This window comes from Pelobates fuscus, chromosome 5 (genome assembly GCF_036172605.1).
Source record: "Pelobates fuscus isolate aPelFus1 chromosome 5, aPelFus1.pri, whole genome shotgun sequence".
Lineage (NCBI taxonomy): Eukaryota > Metazoa > Chordata > Amphibia > Anura > Pelobatidae > Pelobates > Pelobates fuscus.
Window position 1 is genome coordinate 173,007,689 of NC_086321.1, and position 17,565 is coordinate 173,025,253.

General features: G+C 40.9%; 1 protein-coding gene across 3 annotated transcripts in view; it reads right to left on the reverse strand.

The window, feature by feature from the left end:
• TBX5 (T-box transcription factor 5) overlaps positions 1 to 17,565 on the reverse strand; it is a 68,726-nt gene that overhangs the window by 32,738 nt on the left and 18,423 nt on the right. For all 3 annotated transcript variants that reach the window (XM_063454705.1, XM_063454707.1, XM_063454706.1), the window contains exons 4-5: positions 14,877 to 14,996; positions 11,927 to 12,074 (exon numbers count right to left, since the gene is read on the reverse strand). In XM_063454705.1, the coding sequence (XP_063310775.1) occupies positions 11,927 to 12,074; positions 14,877 to 14,996 (268 nt within the window). The remainder of the gene's footprint in view (positions 1 to 11,926; positions 12,075 to 14,876; positions 14,997 to 17,565) is intronic.

The following is a 17,565-nucleotide window of genomic DNA, read 5'->3' on the forward strand; positions in this document are numbered from 1 at the left end:
GAAAGGGAGCTTGTTTCCACAATTGATCGCCCTGTGTTTGGGCTTCCCTTGGAATTTAGTTCGAAGCTGTTGAATGTTTATAGTGTCCATTTATTAATTCTGTTCTTAATATCCATGTTTAAACAGGGATGGACGGTCTTAGACCGGTATTCGTCCGGTTTAGTGCTTGTCTCGAGGTTTTTCCCATTCTCGTTTCAATGTGCCTGTTTGGTTTGTGGAGGTGGTCAGCGGCTCCACCGGCAAGGCCCAGGCTAGCAGTTTTGTTACTCCCGCCTCGGGGGTGTTCATCACTGTCGTGGCTCCATCTTTTGTAACTATCAATTTGGTGGGGAAGCCCCAGCGGTATCGAATACCGTGCGACCGCAGGGTGTTAGTTACTTGGGAGAATTCCCTCCTTTTCTTTAGAGTAACGGCTGATAGATCCGCATATATCTTGACTGTTGGGTAGTCCGTCGGAGGTTTTGCTCGTGTTCTGCTGTTCTTTAATATGTGTTCCTTAATATGAAAGTAATGAGCCCGAAGGAGAACATCTCTTGGTATAGCTTGTGGAAGGTGCCCGGGCTTGGGTATCCGGTGCACCCTGTCTACCAGCAGCATGTCTGCCGGTATCTCTGGGGCGTGAGCATGCAACAGATTCCTCACATAGGCCTGCAAATTATCATTCGTGATTTCTTCTGGTACTCCCCGCAGGCGGAGATTATTTCGCCGTGAGCGATCCTCCATATCTGCTAGTTTGCTCTCCAATTTGTTAATTTCTGTGGCCATTCGTTCCACATTCGTGGCCAAGTCGTTATGTGCCGTGGCGAACTCGTCACATTTATCTTCCATGTGCGACGTCCGTTTACCTAGTTCTTGTAGGTCTTTCCTTAGTGAATCCGCCGTATGCTGCCATGTGGTTACAAGTTTTTCGGAGAGAAGCTCCAGGGCCGCATTCAAGTCAGCTTTTGTGATTTGTGCTGCATCTTGCGCCTTAGTTCGGGTGATAATTTGTGCGTTGTCGGCCATTTCAGAGATCATGGATTCCGTTGGGGCCTGTTCTACCGGAGACGCCGGAGATGATTTCTGGTTGAAAAAATTGAGCTTGTCCGGTTTTGCCGAGCTCCTCTTGTTCTTGGGTTGAGACATCGCTAGATAGTAGTAGTGGATGTTGCTGCTTTATTCAGGATTGCATTAGATTAGGTGTCCTGATGCCGGAGCAAATTTTCATGCGGCCATCTTGCTCCGCAGTTAGCCACGCCCCCCAGCCTTCTTCTTTTAATGATATGAAGAACTGAGATATGGGGCTGAAATAATGTCCAGAGCCACAAATAGCTTTAACCATAATCCTAGCCACAAGCTTATTTAAAGTAAAAATGCATAGAAAGGAAACATAATTCTGAAGTTCTGAATTATGGTAAATTATCCAATTATGGTGCAGAGGACTCATTCATTAATCAGTTTATCTTGTGGTTTATGTCTCCAGAACATTGAGATCTTGCTCTTTTGCAGCTGTCACCAATAGTGATATGACAGAAAAGAGAAAAGGTTCTCTGAGTGCCACTGCCGCTCTGCCTCAATGAGAGATGAAAGCACTCAGCACTGAGTTAAGCCTGGTGATTCAGGTCTTAGTTTACTGGCTGAGAGTAATCAGCAGCCACTTTTAGCCAATGGGCTGGCCGTGCTTTGCCAGAGCTTCTGACTATCAGGACCCAAAGGGAAGAGGCAGGGTGCAGCGTCCATCAGACTCCAGATAAGAATTTAAAACATTAGCAGATGGTTTGACTATTTAAATTGGATTGGGGTACCAGGGCACTACTACCACCAACCACTACAGTGTGATACAGTGGTCATGGTGCTTAGTAGTTTTCTTTTAAGAGAACTAAAATTGATAAATACATGAGGTTAATAAAATATGAGAATTAAGATCTAGTGACAATTGATGCCACGGAGAATTAAAATGATGAGAACATGACATGTAAAGTGAAGATATAAGGTCATATGAAGAAGGAAAGAGAAGTGATGACGTAAAACTGAAAAGGAATACTTAACTTGAACTGCGTGAAATATGCAGAAATGATGTGTTTGAATTTAGATACATTACTGGGACTATAACAGGGTGAGACTAAGGAAAGATGTGAGATGGGGAAATGGAACATGACTTGCTGAGAGTTGGAAAAAGTATGAAATCAGGACAACACAGTATGGAACAGGCTGAAGAAGAATGGATTTGCTCCCAGTCCCATCTTATCCCACCCTCATACACAATATAGGCCTTTTACCATCTCACATACTGCACCCTTCACACACACTGCACCTATACACAAACATTGCACCCCTCACACACACTGCAACCCTCACACACTCTGCACCCCTACACACACACTGCAGCCCTACACACACTGCAGCCCTACACAAACATTGCACCCCTCACACACACTGCAACCCTCACACACACTGCAACCCTCACACACTGCAACCCTCACACACACTGCAGTCCTACACACACTGCAGCCCTACACAAACAATGCAGCCCTACACAAACATTGCACCCCTCACACACACTGAACACATACACACACTGCAGCCCTACACACACATTGCACGCCTTACACACACTGCTCCCCTACACACACATTGCACGCCTTACACACACTGCAGCCCTACACACAATAATAAAAATAATAATACACACACATTGCACATTTAGATGAAGTTGTTCTGTTGTAGAAAATATCCCCTTTAACAGCCGTTGATGGAATTGCATCATGACACTCCATACCATGAGGTCCACTGAAGGAGTAATTCTGTCGTACTAAAATTAACGCCAGATAGCTGCAGCAATTGTGGGGTTAATGCTGTTGCTGGGTGCCTCAGTGTCCTAGGCCTATCAGCAATGGCGAATGGCTATCTTTACTGCAACTTCAGGCACACAGGCTGATATGTCCAGCTATGGCTCAGTGGAGTTTATGCAGTTGTTCCTTGGGGATATTTTAGGGATGATTGCAACGCAAATCAAGCAGTATCTTGCCCAGAACCCTGCGTCATTTACTACCAGGAAGGCGGCATGGTTCCATAGACCCGGGAGGAGAATAATGAAATCTTCCACCCAGGCACCTGCTCTAGCTCCCCCCTACCTGCTCTACCTCCCCCCTTGCTCTCCTGTCATCCGCCCATGTGTGAGCTGTTTCGGCCGCACAGCTCGCACACTCCTAAGGCCGACCCTGGACCAGGATGAGGGTCATGGCACCCCCCTATCTGGTGGCACCCGGGCAGACTGACTCCCACCCCCCTTAGTACGCCACTGCTACTTTATATAAATAAATATATACTTTTGTGTGGCAATTTTATTTTCTGTGATGGCTATTAAGCTTATAAGACAAACATACCAAATTCTAAAATCGCTTCACATTGAAATGTTATTTTACTCCTTGTATTTTGGGACCTGTAACTACCAAAAATAAACTGTAGTCCTACAAATTTTATGTACTCTGTAAATCAAGACAAATAAATTAATTTATTTTGATCTACTTTTTATAAGCTTCACTAATGCACGCATTATTATTGCCAAAACTGTAAAAAAAATCCTTTTTTGTATTTTTAATATAATAAATTAGAATTTTTTAATATATATATATATATATATATATATATATATGTGTGTGTGTCACATCAAATTAAAGCCCTTTTTGTACTTTAAAATCAGTATATAATATGTGTTGATGCAATAAATGAAAAGAAAAAAAAAAGATGGAAATTGCAGTTGAAAAAACAAAGCAAAAAAATGCTTAAATGCTTAAAAATCCTTAAATTGATACCCCAGGCACCAAAACAATTTAATCTAAAGGTTGTTATGGTATCTAGAGGTCCCTGGAGGCACACTTACCTCAAAGGGATAAACCGTTCTTGAACGGTTTGGCCCCAAAGCAGCATCCATCTGCAATGTCCGCTCCCCCCTGGTGGCATCTGGCTTCTGAATTTCCGATTCACCGGGCAGGGGCATGCTGCAGGAATGTCGCTAGAGAGGGGCGCCGCTGATTGGCTGAGAGCGGTGAGCTGATGCTCTCAGACAATCAGTGACTCCCCATTCAACTGACTTGAAAAAGGTACGTTTCTTTCCAAGCCAGTTTAGTTAATGGGGAATCACTGACTGCTCTCAGCCAATCAGCGGCACCCTTTCCATGTGGCATTCCGCGTTTTCTGCATCTGAAAATTCTGAAGACTGATGCTGTGGGGGGGAGAGGGGGGGAATTGCCGCTGGAGGGAGCTTTGAGGTAAAATCATTCGAGACTGGTTTAATCCCTTGAGGTTAGAGTGCCTCCATGGGCTTCCTGGCACCATAACAACTTAATTTAGCTGAAGTTGTTTTGGTGCCTGGAGTGTCCCTTTAAGTGAAAAACAAGCACAGGAAGCTTGGTCCTCAAGGAAATAAATTTGATAAATGTAGTATCTGTATCCTTAAACAGAATAATATATTAAAAACTTTAAAATGGACTTGGAATTCCAGATAATTCACACTTTAGTGACTAACAGGGCTTTTCAGAAACGTTATAAAACAATACCAGATTGCGCATAGATCCCTCACCCACATACAGGCCCGGACTGGCCATCGGGCACACCGGGCAAATGCCCGGTGGGCCGCGGTGGCCATGGGCCGAGGCCGGCAGGGAGATCACAGGATCTCCTCTGCCGGTCTTTGCAGGGCCGGCACTATACGAGCGCCGGCCCTGCAGTAGTCCATGGCGGGCCGGTGGGGAGATCAGAGATCTCCCTCACTGGCCCACATGCAGGATATTCCGGCCGCCGGCGGGGAAAGAGGGAGGGAGCCAGCAGAGGAACCCGGCGGAGCTCTAACTTGCAGCCCCGCGAGATTCGGAGCGTTGTTCACTCACCACTAAGACCACCAGGGATGGATGCCAGCAGCAGGATCCCCCCTCCCAGGCATAAGGTAAGCAGGGAGGGGGGGAATCACATCAGCCTCACAGACACCCCTACCACTCACAGCACCCTCACTCACACACACACTGCACCCCTAACACTCACAGCACCCTCACACAAACACACACACTGCACCCCTGACACTCACAGCACCCTCACTCACACAAACACACACACTGCACCCCTGACACTCACAGCACCCTCACTCAGACACACACTGCACCCCTGACACTCACAGCACCCTCACTCACACAAACACACACTGCACCCCTGACACTCACAGCACCCTCACTCACACAAACACACACACTGCACCCCTGACATTCACAGCACCCTCACTCACACAAACACACACTGCACCCCTGACACTCACAGCACACACACACACACTGCACCCCTGACACTCACAGCACACACACACTGCACCCCTGACACTCACAGCACACACACTGCACCCTTAACACTTACAGCACCCTCACACACACACACACTGCACCCCGACACTCACAGCACACACACACACACACTGCACCCCTGACACTCACAGCACCCTCACTCACACAAACACACACACTGCACCCCTGACACTCACAGCACCCTCACTCACACAAACACACACACTGCACCCCTGACACTCACAGCACCCTCACTCACACAAACACACACACTGCACCCCTGACACGCACAGCACACACACACATACACACTGCACCCCTGACACTCACAGCACCCTCACTCACACACACTGCACCCCTGACACTCACAGTACCCCTGACACACACAGCTTCCTCACACGCACATAGCACCCTCACGCAAACACAGCACCCACACACACAGCACCCTTACCCACATAGCACCCTCACGCAAACACAGCACCCATCACTCACACACACACACACTACACCCCTCACACACACACACTGCACCCCTCACACACACACACACTGCACCCCTCTCGCACACACTACACCCCTTACACACACACACACACACACACACACACACAGCACCCTCACACACACTGCACAATATGCTTTCCTAGCATTTTTGTCTCCTGGTATCCCAACTATGGAGACACCAGAGACAAATTTCAAGCAAACACAGTGCAAGCATGTTATTGAATTTGCTTGCGCTGTGCAGAACAAATACAGGGTATTTTTCTCATGCCAGATCTCTTCAGCAGAGCTCTGCGCATGGTCTACCCTGGAAGAGCATTGAACCAACATGCTCACTTTGTGATGCGGCGTGCTTGTCATTGGTGATGACAAAACACACCCTATCTGCCCCCGCCCCCTTTTTAGTGGGCTGCTGTAATTAAAAAATGCCCGGGCCGAATTGTCTTCCCAGTCCGGCCCTGCCCACATACACACATACTCTCTCTCTCTCTCTCTCATATGTTCATACTTCAAATTAATGGTGTACATATACTAGACAGTTACGTTATACAAGATGCCAAAATTGGTAAGTTGTATAGTACAGATATGCACTGAGTCACATTGGTTTCTATGTATAGCTCTTTAGATCACTAACAGAAGCAGCACTTTGACTATCATGTTATTACAATACACTAGTCCAGGGCATCCGTATTGTTAGGAATGTATTGGTGGACCTCAGCTGGTGATATGGCCAGAGAGAAAACAAAGAAAATGACTCAGTCCCCGGCAGACACTTGAAATCAAAACTAGGGTGTTCGAGGCCTCTCCAAACCAATGTACTTTTTGCAAATGTAAAAGAAAAATTACACTGTTATTATTTTAATATAAATGATTCTCTATTAAATTACCTTATTTTTACCATAATTAATGAATCCTCAATTTTGTAGATACATGTTAAAAAACAAAATGTGAGACATTCATACAAAGACCAAAAATCCACACTCAGAGTTAAATCCCAGAAACCCTCCCCTCGTGTGCTTCCTTTCTCCTTCCAGGTTTCTCTTTCTGCTTTTTTTCCAAGACAACCATTTCATCAATCCTGAGAACCGCAAAGCACAGGCCTGCCAAACAGCAGTGTGTGTGTAAGAGCCCTGTTCATTCATCCACTGATGTATGAGAGAGATTTAATCTCAACCTCTGCTGGCATCACCTGCGTTAACCACCGTCTGATCACGAAAATGTAGCCACTGCCTGTTGAAATCTCTCTGCACCAAGAGGCTGTGGACGGATGTGTCCAGCACACTGCTTACACAGTAATTCCTGACAATTACCCTCTCCTCTCCTGGCTTCCAATGTAAAAGGTTCTCCATTACCCCCAACTGCAATGGCCCATACTGTATTGTATTGCTCCATTACCAATTAACACTGGTAAATAATTGTAAAAAAATAACATTAAATAATCCATGTGAAATATCACATCTAGTAGGCTTTTACTAAATATTAATATAAATGATTAATTTATTTCACGTGATTTCCTTTTACCTTAATAATTATTGGCCTCAGCTACCACTGCTTCCACTCCCCAATGGGGTGAATTTTTTTTTTTTTTTTTTTTTTAAATGTTGGGTTCAATTATTATTTTTAACAGATTCTTATCTTTCTTCGTCTGGTTTTTCATTATCGTTGTAAATGTTATTGATACCTTAGAGAGAGTTCAGAGAAGAGCTACTAAACTGGTTCATGGATTGCAGGATAAAACTTACCAGGAAAGGTTAAAGGATCTTAACATGTATAGCTTGGAGAAAAGACTAGACAGGGGGGATATGATAGAAACATTTAAATACATAAAGGGAATCAACACAGTAAAGGAGGAGACTATATTTAAAAGAAGAAAAACTACCACAACAAGAGGACATAGTCTTGAATTAGAAGGGCAAAGGTTAAAAAGTAATATCAGGAAGTATTACTTTACTGAGAGGGTAGTGGATGCATGGAATAGCCTTCCAGCTGAAGTGGTAGAGGTCAACACAGTAAAGGAGTTTAAGCATGCGTGGGATAGGCATAAGGCTATCCTAACTATAAGATAAGGCCAGGGACTAATGAAAGTCTTTAGAAAATTGGGCAGACTAGATGGGCCGAATGGTTCTTATCTGCCGTCACATTCTATGTTTCTATGTTAGATTAGGATATATTTATTTATATGTTTGTAGGTACATAATTTTATTTGTAAATTCTTCCCAGGTTTCCTCGCTGCCCATACCTTGCAAGTTCCTGTCCCAGCTTTTGGTGTGTTTGTGTGTAATAGAGCATATCTCACAGTAATGTCAACATAGGACTTTGTAAATAAAACACTTTCACCTTGTTGTCAGACTACCTTTTTAATTGGATAAGTGGCCCAAAGACACCTAATATCTAATATATTGCAGAATAGCCCTGTCCCCAAGCCACATTAGTTTCACTTCTTCTTAAATCAAATAGTCCCTAGAGTCATTCTCACAGCGTTTCTCACTAAAATGAGAATTGCGGGCAATTCAGATTCGATTCAAAGTGAATTCCAAAATTTGGGCCAAATTAGTCAAATTATAAAATGTATTTAAGTAAATTCTGTTTCTGTTACACATACTACACACACCATTACCAATATGGCTTATTACAGTGGTTATGGAACTAGGAGTTTGTTTACCTGCCAGCCAAGCATCTCAGTATACACCGATCACCAAAGAAGCACTGGCACATTCCAAAGGCAATGAATGATTTGCTTGCAATATGCTAAACACTAAAGGAGTAACTCGATTGGCAGGTAAGTTTTAAAAAATCTGTTTTTTGGACAGGACTGTACTGTTAGTTTAAGGCAGGTAGGGAGGTATGGATTAGAACAATGGTACAAAAGTTTTCACAGGTTCTGGCAAACTGCAAAAAAGCCAGTATGATGAGGGCAATCATAAATATAAAATATAGAGGTGTGTGGATTGCAGTACTGAATACAATTTTGGACATGCACAGAAACAATTAAAAATATGCAAACAATAGTAATATCACTCTTTTATATTTCCTTCTAAAGCCTTTTATTTGCACTTAGCTTTCAACCACATGCATGGGATAGGATAGATATAAACTGAAAACTTCCATCGATGAACAAACAAACTTCACAACTTGTGGCTGAGTATTAGATCATTTTTATCCTATTCTATACTTCTGATGCCAGAGGTAACCTATAGAAATGTCATTCAACCCTTAGATTGTCAATGCTATGTTCGTTTGTGGTTATACAGTGAGGGGGAAGTATTTGATCCCCTGCTGATTTTGAACATTTGTCCACTGACAAAGAAATGATCAGTCTATAATTTTAATGGTAGATGTATTTTAACAGTGAGAGACAGAATAACAAAACAAAAAAATCCATAAAACCGCATGTCAAAAATGTTATAGATTGATTTGCATGACAATGAGTGAAATAAGTATTTGATCTCCTATCAATCAGCAAGATTTCTGGCTCCCAGGTGTCTTTTATACAGGTAAAGAGCTGAGATTAGGAGCACTCTCTTAAAGGGAGTACTCCTAATCTCAACTTGTTACCTGTATAAAAGACACCTGTCCACAGAAGCAATCAATCAATCAATCAGATTCCAAACGCTCCACCATGACCAAGATCAAAGAACTGTCCAAAGATGTCAGGGACAAGCTTGTAGACCTACACAAGGCTAGAATGAGCTACAAGACCATCGCCAAGCAGCTTGGTGAGAAGGTGACAACAGTCAGTGCGATTATTCGCAAATGGAACAAACACAAATTAACTGTCAGTCTCCCTCGGTCTGGTGCTCCATGCAAGATCTCACCTTGTGGAGTTTCAGTGATCATGAGAACGATGAGGAATCAGCCCAGAACAACACGGGAGGATCTTGTTAATGATCTCAAGACAACTGGGACCATAGTCACGAAGAAAACAATTGGTAACACACTATGCCGTGAAGGACTAAAATCCTGCAGCTCCCGCAAGGTCCCCCTGCTCAAGAAAGCACATTTACAGGCTCGTCTGAACTTTGCCAATGAACATCTGAATGATTCAGAGGAGAACTGGGTGAAAATGTTGTGGTCAGATGAGACCAAAATCGAGCTCTTTGACATCGACTCAACTCGCCGTGTTTGGAAGAGGAGAAATGCTGCCTTTGATCCCAAGAACACCATCCCCATCGTTAAACATGGAGGTGGAAACATTAAGCTTTGGGGGAGTTTTTCTGCTAAGGGGACAGGACAACTGCACCACATCAAAGGGACGATGGACCGGGCCCATGTACCGTCAAATCTTGGGTGAGAACCTCCTTCCCTCTGCCAGGGCATTAAAAATGGGTTGTGCATGGGTATTCCAGCATGACAGTGACACAAAACACACAGCAAAGACAACAAAGGAGTGGCTCAAGAAGAAACACATTAAGGTCCTGGAGTGGCCTAGCCAGTCTCCAGACCGTAATCCCATAGAAAATCTGTGGAGGGAGCTGAAGGTTCAAGTTGCCAATGTCAGCCTCGAAACCTTAATGACTTGGAGAGGATCTGCAAAGAGGAGTGGGACAAAATACCCCCTGAGATGTGTGCAAACCTGGCGGCCAATTACAAGAAACGTCTGACCTCTGTGATTGCCAACAAAGGTTTTGCCACCAAGTACTAAGTCAAAGGAGTCAAATACTTATTTCACTCATTGACATGCAAATCAATTTATAACTTTTTTGACATGCGTTTTTATGGATTGTCTTTTTGTTATTCTGCCTCTAACTATTAAAATACACCTACCATTAAAATTATAGACTGATCATTTCTTTGTCAGTGGGCAAACATTCAAAATCAGCAGGGGATCAAATTCTTTTTTCCCTAACTGTACAATCATTTAAAGCTTTTTAAAAAGGTATCTTGGTTTTTTTTTTCATATGCAAATAAGAAACTCTGTCAACATATGGTTATTTTCTTTATACAACTGGGTTATGTTTAAGGCTGTATTGTTGGTTAAAATAGAACTAATAAGATTAAGTGTGAATTAATTCTGCAGAGTGTTAAACAGATGTCAGTGAAACAAAAGGCTTGTAGATGCAAAATGTGCTATCAAAATGTTGTCGCTGAACTGTCGCTACTCTGTAAATTATACAATTGAATAAAACATTAAAAATCACATATAATTTGAGCTAACATTTTTCTTTTTTTTTTTTTCCCAATTTATATTAAAACAGCTCTGTCACACACATACCCCCACCCTGCCACCACCAAAAATAGAGCATTTCATGTAGATAAAATCTTTATGAAATCCTCATAAAGCCTGTGTTGGAATTTCACTGAAATTCCAACCCAGTCAAACGATATCATCATAAGACAAAGTAGGGACTACTTCGTCTTGTGTGTTTTTTCTAGCTGTCAAGCCCTTACACATTAAGGCTAAAAGGAAAAGGCTCCTTCTATGGAGGATCCCGCAAGAGTACAGCATAGATGGCTCCTGGCAGACAAAGTTCCAGGAGCTGAAGAGGACCTCATAGAGGAAGATGCCTCAAGGGAAAGGATCAGGTATGTAAAAACTACCTTCTCCTGAACCCCCAGGCCTCGGCGCTGTCACCACCTGAGGTGTTTGTAATATGAAAATACCAAAGAGGGTGACAGTGTCACTTTAAAGGTTTAGCAAATGGCATTATAACCCTGTCCAGACTAGATAAACCCAGGGTTAACATCGGAAATAAAGTGGACAAATAGAAACATTGTTTCTGTTCTACTCTTCTCTTAATGCTTTCTGTAAGCTAACTGCCGAGTGCAAACCACAGCGTTTATAGAGAGCTAAGAAGAAGATACCCAGTTGAAAGATACAGAGCTGTGGATTTCTCACATATTCATATTTTTTAAATATAGAGATACTTAAACATATTGTTAAAAATCCTATAAAGTGACAATGACTACAGCAAAATATGATTCAAATGTTTTGTTTTTATTTTTTTATGGAACTCATTTCATCACAAACCCATCGCTCACTTTGAACATACCTGACTGCATTAGAATATGATGATGACAATATGTGTGTCTTATAGAGAAAGGAAAATGTGGGTATGGCAATCAAAGGTAGAAAATAAAATGTTTAACAAGCTCTATGTTTTATTTTAACTACTTACATGACCAAATGGATCCAAGTGATTGTTGGTGAGCTTCAACTTCTGGAAGGATACCAGCTGCCTCATCCAATGGGCTCCTGTGGCAGGTGAGTCTGGGTGGACGTACAAACGTCCTGGCATTGCAGGTTCTGCCTTCCCAGTCACAGACCTGCAAAAATAACAACACTTGGAAACCAGAACCAATGATCTAAGTAGCAAACCTACCGGCTTTCTTATCTAATTCATCAGCAAAGAACAAAATTGTTTTTATTATTATTTTACTTATAGAACGCCAATATATACCACAGTACTGTACAACGGGTTAAAAAACAAATGATTTGTCACAATTAAACATAGATATGAAGACTAGAGGCAAAGAAGGCTCTCCTCTATGTACAGCTTAGAAGTTGAGGGTTATGGTAATAATTTAATGAGAAGGGAGATTACTCAGTGTGCTTTCTCTGTCTATCCAAACAAATGTGTTGTATAAGGGAGATTTGAGTATGTATAGGATAAAGCAAACTGTCTTATGATGTTGTATCATGTACGGTGTTGGGTAGGAATAGGCTGATGTAGGTCTATTATATTCAGGGTATGACAATATGCTTTACTACATAAATGTGTTTTAGAGCTTCATTAGATGACTCTCCACTGACAGAGCAAAGTTGGGCATTAAATAAAACCAACACAGCCTAGGACAGAGGACAAGTGTATGATGGAAGTGCCTGAGAAGGTAGGTATTTGCAAATTAGACTTGATACGCAAGTCTGTGTACATTTGTTGATCTCTGAAAGTGAAGGATTTTAGTTTTGACCCTTGAGAATATGTGAAGTCAGTATAAAGATTGACAAAGTGGTGAGTTGTAATGAGAGCAGTGTGTAAAGAAGATAAGATTCATCACCAGAATTCCATATGACCTATTTGAGGGGTGTATCGGGTCAAGGGAGACAGGTGAAAAGTAGATATGCTATAAACGAGATTGAAAAAAATAACTGCACATTATTGTGTTAAAATTTTCTAAACTATAACTAACTCATTTCAATCCTAAAAGCCATCCCTTGTTCAAACTACCAATCAATCTAATGTAGTATCCTTGCAAGGACAATTAAGCTATCAAGCTACCATCTGAAGACATTTCTCTTGCCTCTCATTTTAATATCTTTATCTGTAAACGTTTTCATTAAAAAATATATATTTATATTGTCAAATGACCAAAAATAGTCTTCAGCAATCCATAAATTGAACATTTTGCAAGTTTGTTTCTTTATCTTCATTCGGGGGTAGAATTGGTGCCCCCAATATACTGTCTAATTAATTGTATTACCACATTAATACTTTGATCCATAGGGGAAAAGATATGAATCAATTCGCACAAGATGAAAACAAGTGAGAATTCATGCATGATAAATGTGCGCTTCAAAATGTCACTTCGGAAAACAAACTCTTACATCTGTTGTTGTCCTTGTTTCCTGCTTTTCTCAATCTGTTTTGCAAACTTGCCTGCGGGGTGTGATTTTGATTATAGAACTCAGTAGTTACAGTAAACAATTACCCACGGAAGCGTTTTCTCCATCAATGGCTCCTCCTGAACGTGTTTCCCTGCTTCTTGGCCAAAAACACATCTTTAAAATTGTGGTTTATGTTCAAAACGCCCACTCTTAAGTAGAACAAGATGTAATATAAAACAATCCCAAGTATCACTGCATGCTTGCAAGTTTTTTAAGCTAAAACTAAGTATTCAGCTACTATAAGGGATTGTTACGTCAACCCAAACTATGCAATGCTGACCAGGACTTAATGTTTGTGCCAAAACACAGGAGCTACGGTATTGTGTAAAACTAACCTGTGGATAATATTTAAAGGAATAGCAATACTTATCTATAAGTTGAGTTTATATACACATTGTTAATGCACTGGCAATTTTAAAGGCCTTTTAACTACATGCAATGGTGGCACGCCACCCCCTCTGAGCCATCCATGTTCTCCCCTCAGCCTTCTTTCCTTGACATCTGTCTCCCTTAAGCGAGGGGGAGTGATGTCAGCAGAAATGCATTGGGCTGCGGGGAGAACTTGGCACTGTCACTGGAATGGAGGTGAGTTTTATCTTTATCTCATTTTTCTTTTCTTTTTTGGGGGGGAGGGGGATAGGGTGGGAGGATCTGGATGGGAAAAACATTGTTTTTGGTTGGGGTAACCTTTAAAAGTTACATAGAGCATTCTCTGCTTGATTTTTTTCAAGGGTCATAGTTAACCATTGATGCCACAAACTAAAAGGGTGAGTTTATATTTCCTTTTTTTATGAAGTCATTAGTAAATTATAGAATAACAGTACTCCTTGCACCATGAAATGTACTAGAAATGTAAGTGATAAAGTGCTTGGAATGTCTCTTTTGGTTTCTGTATGCCCAAAGTGTCAGGACCTTTGTCAGCAAGAATTCTAAGGAATGATTTTCCCAAAAACACAATATAACAAATAAACAAATTGCAAACATGAGCAGAGGGGTAAATGTTTGAGATGCTGTAATTTTCAATATATGTGCTTTCTTATATTAGATATCCCACATCAGAATTTTACACTCCCTTCTTTGGATGATAGCCTTTTCTCTTCCTGAGTTCTAAAGGTCAAGGTGTATAGAGTTTTTCAGGCTACCCTGGGATAGAATGTATTTTTGAGTCACCATGTTCCTTCCTGTACAATTTGATCTACTGTCTCCCAGACAACCTACCCTTTTGCATGCAACCTGCCCTCCTGCTCCAAGATGTATACCTTTAGATTGTAAGCTCATTTGAGCAGGGCCCACTTGACCTACTCTTCTTGTATGTTATATGTGTTAGAATTAAATGTTTATCTTGTTTACCTATTGCACAGCACTGAAGAATATGTTAGCGCTATATAAATAATTGTAATTGATATGTATAACGTATGTAACTGCTATTATTTAGTGGCTGTCATTAATAAAGACTTGCTTACCATTTGTTGTCTGCAAACTTGTATCTATGATCATCAGCTGGCACGATATCCATGAGGAGGATGTATTTAGTTTTTGGGTTGAGGCCAGAAACTTTCACCTTGTAGCTGGGAAACATACGCCTGGAATAGCAGAACAGGGGGATCCAGTTATTGTGGGCTGGATCAGCAGACAGAGAAAGGATGGCTTTAAGATAAAAGACTGACACAGAAATTTAGATTGATGGCTTTGCTAGACTTGGACGGAATATTTACCAAAATGTGTAAGATGTTTACAATTTAACACAGACTCTCCCTTTGAGGCACAAGGGATGACAGAACAAGAGCTGCTGCTAAACTTTTTTTTTTTTTTTACTATAACTACAGTGTCTACCAAAATGTTTTATAGACTGAGCCAAAAACACATTTTAATAGGAAAATTGCAGAGCTGCAGCTGTATCCTCCCTGGTTAATTATGTAATTGAGCATCGCTAATGTAGATATTTCCACGAACATATCACTAACAGGGGGGATATTTACTAAATACAGAATTTAAAGTGATTTTTCAAATTTAAGGCCAGAGTAGCCAAAATGAAAGCATAGCTGACTTAGCAAATTTTTCCAGTTTGGCTATTTTGACTTTAAATTTGAAATTCACTTTAAATTCTCACATTAGTGAATAATCCTGGAAGTATTTTACATTAGAAAGAGTAAACAGAAACTCTGAGGCAGAGTGCTGGATAGATTAGATGAATCATCTCCTTTGCAGTGTTTCTAGCTCTGGGCTGGAGATTGGCATATCTCAGATAATTGAGAAGCTCTGTGTTTTTTATCAGCCAGCACAAAAATGTCTATGGCACAGTGTTATGTTGTGCAAAGGATGGCCACATATTCTGTTAGAAGCCATAATAGCTGGAGATGTTCATTGCGGTTCATGAAGAATCCATTACTGTGCTAAGGTCTGTGTTGGTGATTTTTCTATCTACAGCTATAAGAAGAATCTGACCTTTACAGGAAAGCTCTAAGGGTCAATGGGTTAAGTGACAGGGCAGCATATATATGTAACAAAATGTTTGTCTAGTATGCGTTGGTGATGTATTAAAGCATTTAAGATATTTATATATAACTCCAACATGTAATGTGTTTGTTGATTTCTTTTTCTTAGCAGTTTTACTTTCACAAGATGTTTTGTTTTCGTTTTGTATTATTTTTTTGTTTTTTTTGTTTTTTGCCATACAAGCACACTTTTGATTTTGTTTCAAGATTGTGTTCAGTGTTTAACAGCATTTATTAAGAAAAGGTCGAAGATCACATATATCATGCATATATCAAGATAATAGCAGGATGAATTGTAACCCAAAAGAGACGTTATGAGTACAATACATTTAATAAATGAAAGCACAAAAAGCATATGCGCAGTAAAGTAGTACCACAATAATATAGCACAATAAAGTAAGCAACTAGTCCTTGCACTACTAAACCATTATGCCCTGGTGTGAGCCTATGCAGATTCAAACAATAATGCCAAATCAGGCTTTTATGCCACTTGGAATAATTAATAAAAAGAAAATATGGCCCATATAGAGGGCTACAGTGAAAAGATGAGGAGAGACAAGGAACTGAGAAATGTAAAAACTAAGAAGGAAAAAAGATAGAACTTGTATGATGCTTCTCATGCCATCGAAACAGAGTGAAAAATAAACAGACTCAGTATGGGATGATGAATATGTCACTGGAGTACAGTCCTGTGCACACTCCTGGAACAAAATTGTTTCTAATTTATCAAAGCCTGCATGTGACATAGCCTTTTTGTGTATTATTTTGTAATATATACAATTGGCACTTCCTTTTTCAAGAGAGCTTCCATCTTAATCATCTTTGATTGGAATCACCCCATTGTTCTGAGTGTGTTCATGACATCATGACTCGGGATTGCACACTGGCTCTCAGTTGCTTGGTTGAATAAGAGACAAAAGGCAACTTAACGATGGTCACTACAACATAATTTGGGTAAGCTAAGAGGTGCATGGAAAGGATATATTTATATTTGTATTTACCAACAGTAGGAGGGTGCTCCCTATCTCCTCGTGGCCTAAAGGTGTACTGTCACTTCTCTTGTGTGTCAACCTTTTTTCATGAGACGCTCTGTTTTCTTTCAAATATATTTTCATGATTTGGCAAATTACATCATAATCTAGTTCAGATAAGGCAAAGCCGGGGCAAACATTGCAAATGAAGAAGAGGAATAGGAACATAATTTCTCCTATTCTCTGTATGCTTTCTCTATGTAGATCGACAGGTCCAAAGAACAGAACTTATAAGCTATGACGGACGAGATAGTGAGTAATTCTACTTTTAGTTTTAGTTTTCACACCTTACAAATACATATTTGTGAAATATAGGGATAAGTAAACAGAATACAAATAATCCCCGTTAATGTGCCATACTGTTAGCATAGACCTCTGCGCCAAGAACTGATTGAAAGGATCATATCTTTGTTTAGGTTACTTTTAAAATCGATACATATGCGATCACAATGTGTGCATGAAATTGAAACATGACGAAGACATGTTGGGGCATCTCTATTAGTTCTGTTTTTACTTTATGCCTTATACTCTGTCTGCTTTGCATGGAACCTAAATGCTGAGAAGAAGACAGGGCTAAAATGAAATGTCTAAGGACAAATATGAGACTGAGTCTCCATGAGCTACTG